General features: G+C 45.0%; 1 protein-coding gene across 2 annotated transcripts in view; it reads left to right on the forward strand.

Annotated features, from left to right (window-relative positions):
- TMEM161B (transmembrane protein 161B) overlaps positions 1 to 15,614 on the forward strand; it is a 44,809-nt gene extending 29,195 nt beyond the window's left edge. For both annotated transcript variants that reach the window (XM_083151820.1, XM_083151821.1), the window contains exons 12-13: positions 9,075 to 9,171; positions 12,599 to 15,614. In XM_083151820.1, the coding sequence (XP_083007946.1) occupies positions 9,075 to 9,171; positions 12,599 to 12,867 (366 nt within the window). In that variant the 3' untranslated portion in view covers positions 12,868 to 15,614. The remainder of the gene's footprint in view (positions 1 to 9,074; positions 9,172 to 12,598) is intronic.

The raw sequence follows: 15,614 nt of genomic DNA on the forward strand, positions 1-15,614 counted from the left end.
CACACAGCAAATAATCACTCATGTTTAAAATAAATAAATAGAGAGAAACCCAGAGGGCGGCATTCCAACAGACTCTGCGCAAATAGGAGACTATAAAATGAATAAGGGACTAATAAAATTAATTTAGTTTACTATTTGTGTGCTGCTTATATTAACATTAGTTTTTTTTTGTTTAGGTTCTCAAATGTTTCATTTATAATATGTTTCTTTGGAATTTTAATTTCCGTTTTTTGAAGAGCATACTGTAATTAAATATATAGGATAAAAAGTGCACCAATGTAGTTAGTCTTATTTCATATGAGGGTACTTGATTCCTAGCACGGCATCCATCACATCGCAGAACATAAGGCATTCGATGGTATGCGATGCGATGTTACGCGATGGCAGCCAATGTTATACAATTTTAAATTGTATACCATCGCATTGTATGGCATATACAATGGTATACGATTTAAAATTGTATAAGCACCCTAATGGGTGTTTTCAATGTTAAATGTGCCCCCATGAATATAATTAACCGTAATGGGTGCTTAGTATGTTAAAAGCACCCCCACTATCAACGCCAACCCGAAGCACAGCGAGCTCGCGAGGGGCGCCGGTATGCGTCCTCTGACCTTTTCACACCCCCACTATCCATGTCGGCGTGGAGTCGATTTTATATAGTGTAGCGAGCCACCGCGCCCGAAGCGTGGCGAGGGGACGCGGAATACATGTAAAGTAATACGCGTCCCCTCGCAGGGCTCGCTGCGCTCGCCACGCTTCAGGCTCGCACTATATAAAATCAACTCCACACCAGCGTGGATAGTAGGGGTATGAAAAGGTCGTCAGACACGTACCACCGCCCCTCGCGGGCTCGCTGCGCTCGCCACGTTTCGGGTTGGCGTTGATAGTGGGGGTGCATTTAACATTGTAAGCCCCAATTAGGGTGCTTATACAATTAAAAATCGTATAGGAGCTTATACAATTTTAAATCGCATCGGGTGTATGGCATGCGATGCGATTATATGTCATACGACTTAATATCGTGGGCACTGTGCTAGGAAACAAGTACCGATATGAGTCTTCTAATGTAGCTAGAATTAACCAGACCCTCAAATTGACCTCCAATCAATATCCATTCACTTGCGCAGAAACCGTGCAAAAAGAAAAACAACAAAAACGTAGTTCTTTCAAAATGATACATTATATTGACTAGATAAAATACCCACCTTATTTCAAGGTGATGCGTGCCTTCAGTAAATACAGCACCAGTATCATGGCTTGTGACTCTTTTATAAATGAAGATCTTTTTTTGCGACTTTCTTTTTTTCAATGGTATCCTTCAGATTCCTTCGCAAATATGCTCAGACAAAAAAAAAATGAATAAAACATAACACACTCTGTGCTTTTATGTAATAGGATATCGGAGATGCTAAATTTAAACTCCACTAACAAAGGTGAGAAATGTGCTCCAAACAGTAAGGTTCCCAATAATCTTGAGTGGACAAGCTGTATCCATATAAATGTGAATGTGTGCTAAAAAAATGAAAAAAGAAATGTAAAATATTGGTGTATTGCCATATAAATGACAAATATGCAATTTGTGTGCAAGATGTACAACACTCCCTTCTGAAGTGGTAAGAGGTAAAAGCAGAGAAGAAGCTGTTGGTCTGCCAGGTGTATCGTAAGGAGAAAATTATGTGAGACATCTGGTTATGTGACATCCATGTGAGTGCAGTGACTCTTCATAGGAAGGGGTATTTTGAAGCCAAATTGTGCTGCGGTTATATTTTAATATTTTAAAATAAGGACATTGTTATTCATCGGGCGCTACGCACTTGACCTTTTTATTCAGGGCTTATAATTCTTGCCCATAAATCACACCTTTGTCATTTATGCGGTATTCACTGTGAGATCATTTATGTTTTTGAGTACAGGATCACATCTGTATGGATACCTCTTGCTCACTAAAGTTTATTCGGACTTGTTTTATGTATTTATCACCTTTGTTATGTGAGTTAGCTTCATGCTTTGATATCTTATATAATAAAATAAAGTACTGAAAAAAATTATATTGATGCACTGCTGAACTGTAGCAGACTGCGGGAACCTTGCAGAGAGTTAAGATGCGTACACAGGGGCAATATGATCGCTGGCAATATATTGCTCAGCAATCATATTGCTCAGTGTTCCGTTTTCATCTGCGACCAGAGATGGTCGCTGATGAAAATGACACACTGCCGGGAGAAGAGGCAGGGGAAGTCGCTGGTCGGAAGAGCATGCTCCAAGGTGCTTGTGTTCGCCGCACTTAATGCATCTAAAAAAAACTACTGCTGTGCCTCCTGTTGTCCCACGGGCTGCCGCCACAGGACCCCTGGCTCTTCTTCTCTGCTGACTGCCGCACCTGCTGCTCCACTGCCGGCCTCCTAATCCCCCCTCTCCCTCCCTGTGTACTGGCACCAGCAGCTGTTGTAAATTTCCAGTGGTTACAAGCTCCCAGCCGCTGACGTTGTTGGAGAGGATAGTTACAAAAAAACAGATAAACTTCATGAGAGTGCAGGGGATTGCTGTGGGGCACCCCAAGCCACCAGGCCCCATAGCAGTTACATGCCCTGCACCCTCTATAGTTACGCCACTGGCCCACACTGCACACCCTGCACACATTTTATTCAATACCTCTCCAGAGTCCTGTATTGTCACCGGGAAAAAGATCACCATGCCATCTTCGGCCTATGTGGAGACTGCATGTATTCTCCTTCCTCTCATAATACATCCCTGCAAAGATCAGTACAATCAGTCATTTCTCTTACCTAAGCAAGTTCGTAAAGAAATTTCTCTACCTTCCAATGGGATACTGGGTTGTATACTATGGGGATAGAGATCCTCCGCAGGAGAGACAGGCACATTAAAGCTTTCAGTGTGGGTGCACTGGCTCCTCCCCTCTATCTCCCTCCACTAGTCAGTGTAGAAAAATGTGCCTCAGGAGAGGCAGTGCTTTCTGGATGCTCCAGACTTTTTCTTCAAATTTTATTTAGTTTATTATTTTGGGGCGTTGCTTTGACCAGGCAGCTGTCCTACTTCGAGGGTGTCAGAGGTAGGGTCAGTCACCTACCTCTTAAGGTGCAGAGCTGACCCTGCTGCATGATAATCTGTCCTGAGTGGGGCCTGTCACCGCACAGCATTGCGCTGTAGCGAGCAGGCCCACCAGCTGCCGCACACCCCCTGACTGGTCCGAAGACATCTGTGGTGAGTACAGGTTGGGGGTCCCACAAGGGGATACCCCAAACCGTTCCGTGCGGCAAGATGGCGGCGGCCCTCTCGCAGGGACCGCGCGACCCCCCCTCATCACACTGGCATAGGGTGATGCCGCTGTACCACCAGGGATGCCCAGGGCGTTTTTTAATCATTTTATGTGAAAAGCGCTTCTTATGCCAGTTTAAATATACTGGAAGCGCCAGCTCCGTGTAAAGGGGGCGGGGCTTCGCTCAGAGCGGGACCAGGCTCTGCTGGGCACGCCCTGTCTCTGCTTCCTGCTTCTTCACACATCCAGAGGTCGCCATTACAGCTCCTCAGCTGTGGATTTGATCCTTTGCAGCAGCGGCAGAGACAGCAAGTTATAAAAGCGCAGCAGCGTTGCTTAGCTGTGTTATTTACACTGTGTATGACATATCACTGTGTGGTTTGTGCGTTACCAGCTCACTCAAATCCGTGAGTTAAGGTTTAGGGCAGAGCTGGGCAACACCGGCCCTCCAGATGTTGATGAACTACACATCCCAGCATGCCTTGCATCAGTTTCAGCATGGCCACATAGCAAAACTAATGCAAAGCATCCTGGGATGTGTAGTTCATTAACATCTGGAGGGCCAGTGTTGCCCAGCCCTGGTTTAGGGTGTACTGGTCTCCTCATATTACTCTGAGTCTACCCCACTGGCTAGTTAACCACTTGTACACACACCATAGTCTCTAATACAGAGGTGTATTACACTTAAGGCCCCCATACACTATGCGATTTTGGGACGATTTCATCCGATTTCGGCACTTTGTGCCGATAATCGGATGAAATCGGCCCAAAATCGTAGGTATGTGACATTTGATCCGATCCGATGCGCGGTCCCGTGCGCATCGGACCGGATCAGGGAGGTCGGACGGTCTGTACATACGATCACGTCCGACCTCCCTGTATGCATATGCCTGCCACCCCACTACTGGGGGCGGGCAGCGGCAGTAGTGGGGACGGGCAGCGGTGGTGGGGGCGGCCAGCGGCGGTAGTGGGGGCGGGCAGCGGGGGGGCGGGCGGCGTTTGCGGTGAGCGCAGTGTACTTACACATAGCAGCGGGGACGGGACGCGCAGTGGCGGCTATTATATTTTTAAAATACTTGTCAAATGACCGGCCGCTCTCTGATTGGCTGAGAGCTCTCCGGCCAATCAGAGAGCGGCCGGTCATTTGACAAGTATTTTAAAAATATAATAGCCGCCACTGCGCGTCCCGTTCCTGCCGCTGCTGCTATGTGTAAGTACACTGCGCTCACCGCACACGCCGCCCGTCCCCACCGCCGCTGCCCGCCCCCACCACCGCTGTCGCTGGCCGCCCCCACCACCGCTGCCGCTGGCCGCCCCCACTACTCCCCCGGTGTCTGTATGCATATGCCAAATACATATAAATAAAAAGGGAAATGGAGCCACTTGGCATAATACCGTTAATGGTGGAGAACTAGGATGGTATCAAAGTTCTCAAAACAGGCTTGAAACTGAGCGGGATTAATCCCGGGATGGCCAAAAGTCCACGCTCAGTCCAGGTGCCGGTCTGCAATGCCAAAGGGTCCACAGTCCTTTTAAAGAAGGTCCTAAAGAAACACACTCCAAACGCGTTTTCGATTGCTGCCTGCAATCTTTATCAAGGAGATGTAGTGTTTGGTCCACACACTACCTGTTTTGAGAACTTTGATACCATCCTAGTTCTCCACCATTAACGGTATTATGCCAAGTGGCTCCATTTCCCTTTTTATTTATATGTATTTGTATGTGCAATAAAAGGTTTTACACCATATACCCCCTACTATTTCTCATTTTGGGTCACCACGACTAATTACTGAGGCCTTAAGGGAAGCAAGTATTCTCATTCAACATCAGTGTGACAGTCATCCTGGGGACCCGTGTTTGAGTTTTCCAGACTCGGAGAAGAGGAACCCTTTCACCCCAAGAGAAGCGTACGGTATTTCACTAATAGCCTTCCCTAGTTTTTGGAGAAGAGGACCGCCCCTTTATCTATAGGAACGTATCTTTCGGCGCCAGTGGAGGAGTCTCTGATAATCTTCCTGACTGGATTTCTAAGGCTACTGCAGGGAAATCCACTTTCCTCCCATCAGCACCCACTCCGGCAAAATGCCCTTTCACTGGTCCCTCCCAGCAGTCCTTTCATGGGTCCAAGTTCCGCCCTAAGGCCAGAGGCGCCTCTAATGCTAGCAGAGGCACTAGAGGGAAATTCAGGAAGCCAAACCCTCTCAGGTCATCAGGACCGTTCCACCGCCCCTGCCGCTTCGAAGCCATCCAGTATGCCAGGTTCCACTCCAGGACTTTTCAGCTGGATATCCTCACGAAATGGTCAGGATCCCCCCGGGAAATGCACAGGAGGATTTGCCTGTCTGCGCAGACCAAACTCTCCCTGCAGTGGTGGCTAGATTCGCCAAATCTATTGGCGTGTCGCTGCTTCCATATACAGGACTGGCTTCTGATTACCACGGATGCCAGTCTCAGAGGCTGGGGAGCCGTGATACAGGGAGTCCGTCTGCAAGGCCGTTGGTCTCCGATGGAATCCATGCTGCATATAAACAACCTCGAACTGAGGGCTGTTCACTATGCCCTATTACAGGCAGAGCCTATGCTGCAGGGCAGGGCGGTACAAGTCCAGTCGGACAATGCAACTACGGTTGCCTACATCAACCGCCAAGGAGGGACAAGGAGCATGCCCTGTATGAGTGAAACCACCAGGATATTCTCCAGGGCGGAACGCCATGTAAAAGCCCTGTCGGCCATCTTTATACCAGGAGTCGACAACTGGGAGGCGGACTTCCTCAGTCGTCACGATCTCCACCCCGGGGAGTGGGGACTTCACCCTCAGGTGTTCCAGGACCTGGTAGATCTTTGGGGGCTCCCTCAGATCGACCTTATGGCCTCACGGTTGAACCACAAGCTGGACAGGTACTGTGCCCGGACCAGGGATCCAGGGGCGACCGCAGTAGTTGCCCTGACTTGGACGTGGGATTTTCAGCTGGTGTACCTGCTCCCACCGCTCCCGTTGCTGGCACGGGTGCTAAAGAGGATTCGACACCAGAGAGTAGAAGCCATTCTAGTGGCTCCAGACTGGCCTCGAAGGGCCTGGTACGGGGACATTCAGGCCATGCAGGTAGAATACCCGTGGCGTCTTCCTCTAAGAAAAGATCTTCTCCTCCAGGGACCGTTTGTCTTTCAGGACTTACCGCGGCTGCGTTTAACGGCCTGGAGGTTGAGCGGCAGATATTAGGCCTCAAGGGACTACATCCCTCTGTAATTACAACCATGACGCGTGCCAGGAAGCCAGTCATGGCTTCTCACTACCATGTGATATGGAAGAAGTACATAGCCTGGTGTGAGAGAAATGCTTTGCCACCAGCGGTATTTCGTCTTAACAATCTGTTAAGATTCCTTCAAGCTGGTTTGGACTTGGGCCTCCGGTTGGGGTCCTTGAAGGTACAGATCTCGGCTCTGTCAGTGCTGTTGCCGGAGGTCCACACCTTCCTGCATGGGGTGCTGAGGATTCAGCCTCCCTTTGTACCACCCACCGCGCCTTGGGACTTGGATGTGGTCCTCACCTTCCTCAAGTCCTCTTGGTTCGTTCCAGTCAGACAATCGGAGTTAAAACATCTTACTTGGAAGACTGTTGTCCTGCTGGCCTTAGCCTCAGCCAGGCAGGTGTCTGAGCTTGGGGCATTGTCTTGTAAAAGCCCTTACCTGGTATTCCACGAGGATAGGGCAGAGCTCAGGACCAGGACGCAGTTTCTGCCAAAGGTTGTGTCCGCATTCCACCTGAACCAACCTATTGTGGTTCCTTCCAGCACGGTACATCCTGATATACCTCTCTCTTTGGATGTGGTACATACCCTCAAGGCGTATGTTAAACGTACGGCTAGAATCCGGAAGTCGGATGGTTTGTTTGTATTGTATGATGCGCAAAAGAAGGGCTCTCCTGCATCTACAAGGACCATAGCCCGGTGGATTCGATGCACGATACAACAGTCCTATGCATCGGCTGGGTTGGACAACCCAGCCGAACGCTTCCTCAAGCGTTGAAGGCCCATGCCACCAGATCTGAGGGGTCTCGGCTCTGCAGCTGTGCAGGGCCGCAACTTGGTCAGGGAGTACCTCATAGTCCATATGGGATACTGGGAGCCCGCCTCTGTGCGGCTTTCTGCTGTAACGACACGGTTACTAACACGGTTAGGGCTTGTTGCCTTGTTGTCATATATTGACCTTCTTCAATGATTATTGGTGAACTCAAAAGTTGTTATGATTCACCTCTTTTGTTATTTTATGTTTATTATTTTGGTTTGGGTGTGCTGTGAGAATCTCACCATGTTATTGTTCACATACCTCCTTACATAGCTCTCCTTCGGCATAGTTTTTCATTAACTGACTAGTGGAGGGAGATAGAGGGGAGGAGCCAGTGCACCCACACTGAAAGCTTTAATGTGCCTGTCTCTCCTGCGGAGGATCTCTATCCCCATAGTATACAACCCAGTATCCCATATGGACTACGAGAAAAGGATTTACCGGTAGGTACCCAAAATCCTATTTTCAAAGCTTCATAATCCCACCAAAAAAGAGGAATGAGTTCACAATGTAATTGAAAAAATATTGAATGCCTCTCACTTGAAGTTATTTATTCACAATTTAATTGAAAAAAAGATCTACACTATATTGTTGTCTTTTGTATACTTTTCTTTTCGGTTGCCATCAGTGCTGCTACAGGTAGTGGGGGCTCGCTGGAAATGGTGTTCTAAGTGAGGGTAGAGATAACTTGTCCTTCTACCAACCTGCTTTACCTGAGCCGGGTGAAGTGGCAGCAGTAGTGGGATTAACAGCAGACAGTAAGGAAAGCAGTGCAGCAAGAGGCTGCGCTAATCACAATAACGTCATGATACACAGCTTCCCACAGCAAGTAGCTATAGCAGGGGTGGCCAACCAATCAGAGGCAATGAGCCAAAAAGTGTTATGGTAAGACAGTACCTGGTAAGAGCCAATACCATGCAAAATTGGCGTGGACAAACCATTTTGTGACACCTCCGCTTTAAACTAGCAGCACATGCTTTTTATTATCTTTATTTTAAACCAGCAGCACATGTAATATATTTATAACACCTTGTGACACATTGTAATACAAAACTCCAATTGAGACATTACTACAGTATATTATTCTTTCAGCACTAGTGACTAAAATGACTTACAAGCCTAGGAAAGAAGCTGGTCCAATAGTGTGAAGCACGGGAGAGAGCAGAATAAACACACCACTGAGGAGCTGAAATAAAGATGGCCCATAAAAGCATCCTCACGGGCATCTTCTTTTTCAACTTTCATACAAGCAAGAGGCCTGGGTTTGCCAAGGCGGCAAAGGCAAACCCAACCCTCCTGTCTCACCAGTGAACTCAGTGGTGTGGCGGGGGCAGCTGGAGGAGCTGACAGCCGCTGTTAACTGAGTACACAGTCCACTACTCCACTTTGTGCCAGCACCCGCAGAACTGCTGCTTGCCTCCTCTGCCTGTGCTACATGTATTCTGTAATAAGCAAATTAGTCATGGTAATAATAGGCACTGTGGACAGGGTTCTGGTTTCGATATTATTCAAATATTTATTGGAAACTAGGATCCCTCCTTCAATTTCAGCTTTTAATACCTGTCTGGCATATAGCATGCGTGCAGATGATCACATCCCACTTGTTGAGGGGATGTAGGCTCCCTGGTACTTCTTGCAGCTTTGTTCTCTACTAATGTCCTTCTGGGGCCAATAGCAGATGTTAGTATTCATACACTGAAAATCGAATGTTTTATTTTTATTTTTCCAGGTGGCCCGAGTGTTTTATTACCTTTGTGTTATTGCACTGCAGTATGTGGCACCTATGGTGATGCTCCTTCACACGACACTGCTTTTGAAGACACTAGGTAGGCATAACCTAATTACAAATGATATATTACCAGGTGTATTCCTTATGCTGTTAAACTTCTATTTGAATTCGAATTGAAATAGTATAGATAGTTTGATCACTGAGGTGGGGAGTATGTAGGCAGGTCCGCTGCTCGTATTGGGGGATGTCTGCCTCCGAGTATACATCACTAAATAAAGGGCATACACAGCGCTTATCATCTAGTTCAAGTTTCGCTTAACACTTTGGATACAGTGGGCTTTTTTGTTTTATTACACTGTTTCAGATGGCAATATACAAAAATGACAGTTTGTGTATCTTTACTAGAAGCTAAAAATAGAGTGATAAATGACACATACGAACAATAAGTAACTCCCCGTTTCACTAATAGAATATAATGAGAAGTAAAAACACCAGAGGCTGATTGCCTGGACTGTATTGCATCGGTAAACTCAGTTTATTCATAAGCACAAGTTCTGAGGTAAAGATTAGTCCTGTATTTGGTAGTAAACGGATTATAATATTTATTTTACCATTGATGACAAAGAAGAGGAAACCATCATGAATTAAAAAGACTACAGACTATCATTAGAACAAGGCTGGCTGGACATTGAACTGAATCTAGCAAAACTTATCATTCAGATATCCGAACAACATACCAACACCCAGTTTGATACTGGAGTTAAAAAAGACACATTACCAATACCAACAGCAGTACCGCGCAAACCCCTGAGGTTAGCCCTAACAAGCAACCCACCCGAACAGGCCTTCTAAGAGAACTAGATGAAGGAGAGTTTGGACAGGGGGACAAAAGTCCCAACTGCTGTATCCAATGCAGCAGTCACCTTAGGGCAATCTAAGCAACATTAACTCTAAGTAAGTATGTTTTTTTTTTTTTTTTCTTTTTAACATCCCACTACCGCAACGCACACTTGCCAACAACTACCTTTATCAACATACGGATCTTATACCTACATAACTACATTTACAAACCTGGTTGAGAATCAATGTTAATGAGGCTCCATAACTAGCCCAACGAAATTAACAGATGCAACCTCCCTAGAGCAGTACAGGAAGACACGACTGAATTCCTTGATTTGAATATTTTATCTGTAAAAAAAATTCCACTACACACTAGCATATGACACAAGATGGTGGATATCAAAAGTTTCATCTTGGCATCCAGTGGCCAACACCCCAACTGGTTGAATAATAGTTTAGTTGGACAGTTCAAGAGACTAAGGGGAAATTGTTCTCGGATCAGTGATTATAAAACACAAGGCAAGAGACTACAATCACAACTCATTTAAAAAACAATATTATAAGGATCAGGTACAGAAAATATTTACCACAGTTAAGGAACTTAACCGGGAACAACATGCAGGCAAAAACCAGAAGATAATAGAAATACAGAGGAAGGTTACTAGTAAACCAGCCACACCATTCAAGTGAAGAATATAATTAACAAGTATTTTAATGCAAGCTGAGATACCTCCAATTTCTTATCCCAAAACAAAAAGTAGTATTAGAACCTGAGATTAAGAAAAAGAAAAAAAAGTGAATAATCGCATCCCATCACTAATACAAACAAGTATGGATGGGACGCGCAAGGAGGGGGTTCTACAGTTGTGGGTCATATGCAGCGTGTTTTTCGCCACAAGAAGTATGAGCGCCAAACGTAAAGATAAAGTGACCTCCATCACCAACAACACCCAGTTTGTAATCGAAGACAGACTAACCTCACACATTTTGGAATTCCCTTTCTGCTACAATACACAGGACATACTGTACCATACGAACGCTTAAAGCAAAAATGAATGCGCTAATGCAATATATATAAGGGCCTGGAGGAACGGCCTCTGTCCTTACATTTTAAACCTCATCGTTGTCTTGATTTGTAAATTTTGCACATTGCCATCTGGAAACAGTGTAATAAAACCCACCCGCATTTTATCCAGTGTTAAGGGACAGTTGCATTTACACCTAGGGCAGTGGTTCTCAAATTTGTTTGAATCATGGCAACATATTGTATCAGAATTTTAACCACTGCTCCCCTAGGCCCAAACTTTCTTAATGAGAAATTGAAGAAAACAAACTAATTAAATGGTGATTATATGTCATCAATTATGTCGTTCGGGACAAGATTTGCTTCTGTTTGTCCACATGTTTTATGATTGGCAGCCACAAGCACTGGTTTTGCTTACACAGATCATAATTAATTTAAATTGGTCCTGAATCACCAACCCAAGGCACCCCTGCAAGAGTCCCAAAGTGCCACGGTGCACCGTTTGGAAACCACTGACATAGGGTTTGAGCGCTATGTATGCCCTTTTCTGAAGTACATGTGAATGTCACTCAATTTACACTAAAAAATTTCTGTTTAAAGCGGTAATAATTTATTCCAACCTATTTTATTTTTTTCAATTATTGTCCCTTTAAAACGTAAGCCAAACTCTGAATGACGCTGATGGGTGCAACTCGGAGGCTGTTACAGTTCCTCTATAGTGGCGTATATTTACTTTTTGCCACTAAAAGCCACGCAGAATACAATGCATAATATAATGATAATTTTTAAAACCATTTGCTTTTCTCTATTGGCGATTTCTTAGTAGGCAAGACGGTACTTGTTTCCTAGCACGGCGCCCACAATATTCAGTCGTATGGCATTGTATTCAATTTAAAATTATATACCATTGTATATGGCATACAATGTGATGCGATTTTAATTTGTATAAGCACGCTATTGGGTTTTTTCAATGTTAAATGGTCCCCCTATACGATTTTTTATTGTATAAGCACCTTAATAGGTGCTTACAATGTTAAATGCACCCCCACGCCACCGCCACTATCAACCCCAACCCGAAGCGTGGAGAGCGGCGGCGGTACGCGTCCTCCGCCATTTTCATACCCCCACTATCTACGTCGGCGTGGAGTTTAATTTATATAGTGTGGCGAGCCACCGAGCCTGAGCGAGAGCAGCGCATTACTTCACATGTATTCCGCGTCCCCTCGCGGGGCACGCTGCGCTCCCCACACTATATAAAATCAACTCCACACTGACGTGGATAGTGGGGGTATGAAAAGGTCGGAGGACGCCTACCGCCGCCCCTCACGGGCTCACTGCGCTCGTAACGCTTCGGGTTGGCGTTGATAGTAGATGGCGTGGGGGTGCTTTTAACATTGTAAGCACCTATTACGGTGCTTATACAATTATTTATCTTATAGGGGGCACATTTAACATTGAAAACACCCATTAGGGTGCTTATACAATTTAAAATCGTATACCATTGTATATGCCATACAATTCGATGGTATACAATTTAAAATTGTATAACATTGCATACCATCGTATGCCTTATGGTATGCAATGCAATGGGCGCCGTGCTAGGAAACAAGAACCAGCAAGACATACTTATGCTTCAATCCATTTTTATTATTATCCCTAGGTAACCATTCTTGGGGCATCTACGACTCCATTTCTCCATTGGAGGCAACACCGGAATCTAGCTCCGCATTCTCTGAACTGCCATGTCCCGAGGAGAAGATGGAGGCAACGGTTACCCAAATTACAATCGCACTGGGGGGTTTAAAAAACATTTTCACTCCTCTACTCTTCCGGGGGCTCTTATCCTTTCTTACATGGTGGATAGCAGCTTGCCTGTTCTCTACAAGTCTGTTTGGTTTGTTTTATCATCAGTATTTAATAGTGGCATGAGCAATGTAACAAACCTATATACTAAAAGGACCAAGAAGGAGACGAGAAGCTGCAACAAGAGCACATGTTTCGGCAGCATTACGTCTTATTTCAATGTTTCACTCTGTGTTCTCAGGGTAAATATTGTATCATATCACTGTCGTGAGCTTAATCTTCATTACCTCAGAAGAAGATGACTTAACTGCTGACTCAGTCGTAGATAGTTTTTTTTGTTTTGTTTGTTTTTGATTTTTTTTTTTAATTGACTGGTGTGTAAAACGGTCTTCTAACAAAGACATTACCTTCATTTATCTGTTCCTTAACTCCTGTTATTTTTTTCTTACCATGTATGCTCTAGTGGAGTATCAACATTATTTTATTATTTTTTTGTTTGTTTGTTTTGGGGGATTTTTCTTTTTTTTTTTTATCTTTCAGTAGAGATCTGAGCCATATGAAGAAAGTTGAGGCTTGAAGATGACCAATAAATTTATTTCTGCTGGACCTGTCCATTTTTAGTGACACAAGGTTCAGTAGGAAAGAATGTATTGCTACTGTACATTACAGTAAATGTATGTGAACAACTGTGTGGTATCTGGTGACCTTTTATTGTGCTTGATGGGCGCGTGTGTTTGAGGGAGTATATCAACATTTAATATATAGTTCTGTTCTATACAATATTTTTTAAATCATTGACCACATAAACACTTAACAAGTGTTGGTGCTATTTATGATACACATTTATCTGTGTGTATATATGGTGGAAGGGAGGGAGGGGAGTTGGGAGCTATGCTTGCTAAAATTAAAATGTATCATATTTACTAAGGCTTAATCTAAACATTCACTCCAAAAAGTAATATATTATAGTGGAGGGTGGTTATCTGCACACCGAGTATATTGTGCGGAGCTAGCAGCTGCGCTTATCGGGAGACCGGAACGATGGTATTGGTTAAAATGAGCAAATATATATCTCTGGAGTAATGAGATCTGTTACATGCAAATATCAAGTATATAAAACCTTGTCAGCCAACATTTTTATTTATTTTTGTTTCCTTCTTCTTGGGGGTTTAAGCCCTTCAGTGGCACTCTGGAGAATTTTCCGGGGTTTGCGCCAGTGCGCAGATTGGAAAACCCGGTAAATTCTCGGGAGTACCACTGCCTGCGCTCCCTCTTGCCGGGCAGCGATGAGATGAGCGCCACACTCAGCTTTGGCGGCTGCCTGGCCTCCCTCCTCTGGCTGTGTGCCGCGTAACCTTGTAAAGTCACGCCGCACACAGCCAGGTTGCCGGGGGCAGGGCCAGACAGCGGCCGATGGTCAGTTCAGTGGTGCTGCCTGGACCTGGAGGGTGTAGTGATAGGGTTTTTTTTAGGGAGCGCTCCCCAGAAAAAACTCGCCCAGTGGGGAGCGCTCCCCCAAAAAAACCCACCACTGAAGGGGTTAATGTACTTGCCGCTGCAAGTAGGATGTGGAACAAATTCTGTTATTCCACATACCGATGCTCTGTGACCTGGGGTGGTGGTGCACTGCAACTCCCATCATGTTCTGTGTATGTAAGTACAGGAGTAATGGAAATTTAATCATGATATAGAGAGACATACATTGCCCTAAAATGGTTAAGCCCTGGAGCACTTGTGCCCCCAGACAGGTCAGCTGTTCCAGATTTTGTTAATCTTGGTACCTATGGCTGATCGATATGTCAGTCCGGTCATCCAACTGTTGACCTTATTCAGGTCCATTTGCTCCCCTGCGTGTTCACACAGGGGAGCAATGGTGTGCGACTGTGCATGCGCATAAACCATTATGTGGTTGTGCAGCCGCTTGTTTTCGAGCGGCCATGGCCAATTGATTATTTACCGGCACGGGACCATGGGAACATCTAGTGTTTCATTAAGCGTTCCCATGAAAATTCGACGACAGTGTGGGCAGCTGACTTCAGCTGATGTCAGTTGCCCACATTTCGCACAGGGCGCCCACAGACCTAAGACACCACAGAGGTGTCTTAGGTCTGCAAGCGCTGTAGAAATCATTTGATGGTCGGTGAGCATCAAATGATTTCCACCCCGCATGCAAGCTGCGATTTAATGTTTATTCTAAACATCCAATCGCATGCCTGTGGGGAATCGCGGTGTGCTAGGGGGTTGGTGGCGTCTGGTGGACTCGCCAGAATAAGGTCCTGTGTGGGTATTTGAATCCATCTATCCAGCTGTGGCATCAATTCCTGCAGCAATATTTCTGTAGATGATGTTGATCACAGACATATCATTTGCATTTAACTGCTAGCGATTATATCGTCTGTTTACTCAAATGTACAATATATTGCCCAGTGCGTACCCAGCATTAAATTGAAACCATACTGAAGATTATATGGTATTCACAGACCTTTGTAAGATTGGGCTCAGGCAGAGGAGTGCCTCTGTGTTTGCACTAGTAGAAGTCTTAATTTACACATTAAAGATTAAAGGCAACCTGACCATTTGGTGTACTTGAAGACTGTAGCTAAAACACTGATTTTATATAATCATTTACAGGTAAAGGGGGAATGTGATTTATTTATTGCTATCAGTTTATTTTGTTTTATGTGAGATTAGAAGTAACTTGATTAGATTTATTTAGCAGCACCAAAGGGAAATCTCTTTAAATGTTTTTAAGCCAGAAAAGGGGGTTTAGTTTCAATGAATTGCATTACTAAAGAAAACTTGTCTAATGTACCTTGTATGCATGTTGCCGACAATTCTAATATAATTCTATGCATTAAAGAGGCGTATGTTAA

Source organism: Crinia signifera, chromosome 1, assembly GCF_055691185.1.
Source record: "Crinia signifera chromosome 1, ASM5569118v1, whole genome shotgun sequence".
NCBI classification, from domain to species: Eukaryota; Metazoa; Chordata; class Amphibia; order Anura; family Myobatrachidae; genus Crinia; species Crinia signifera.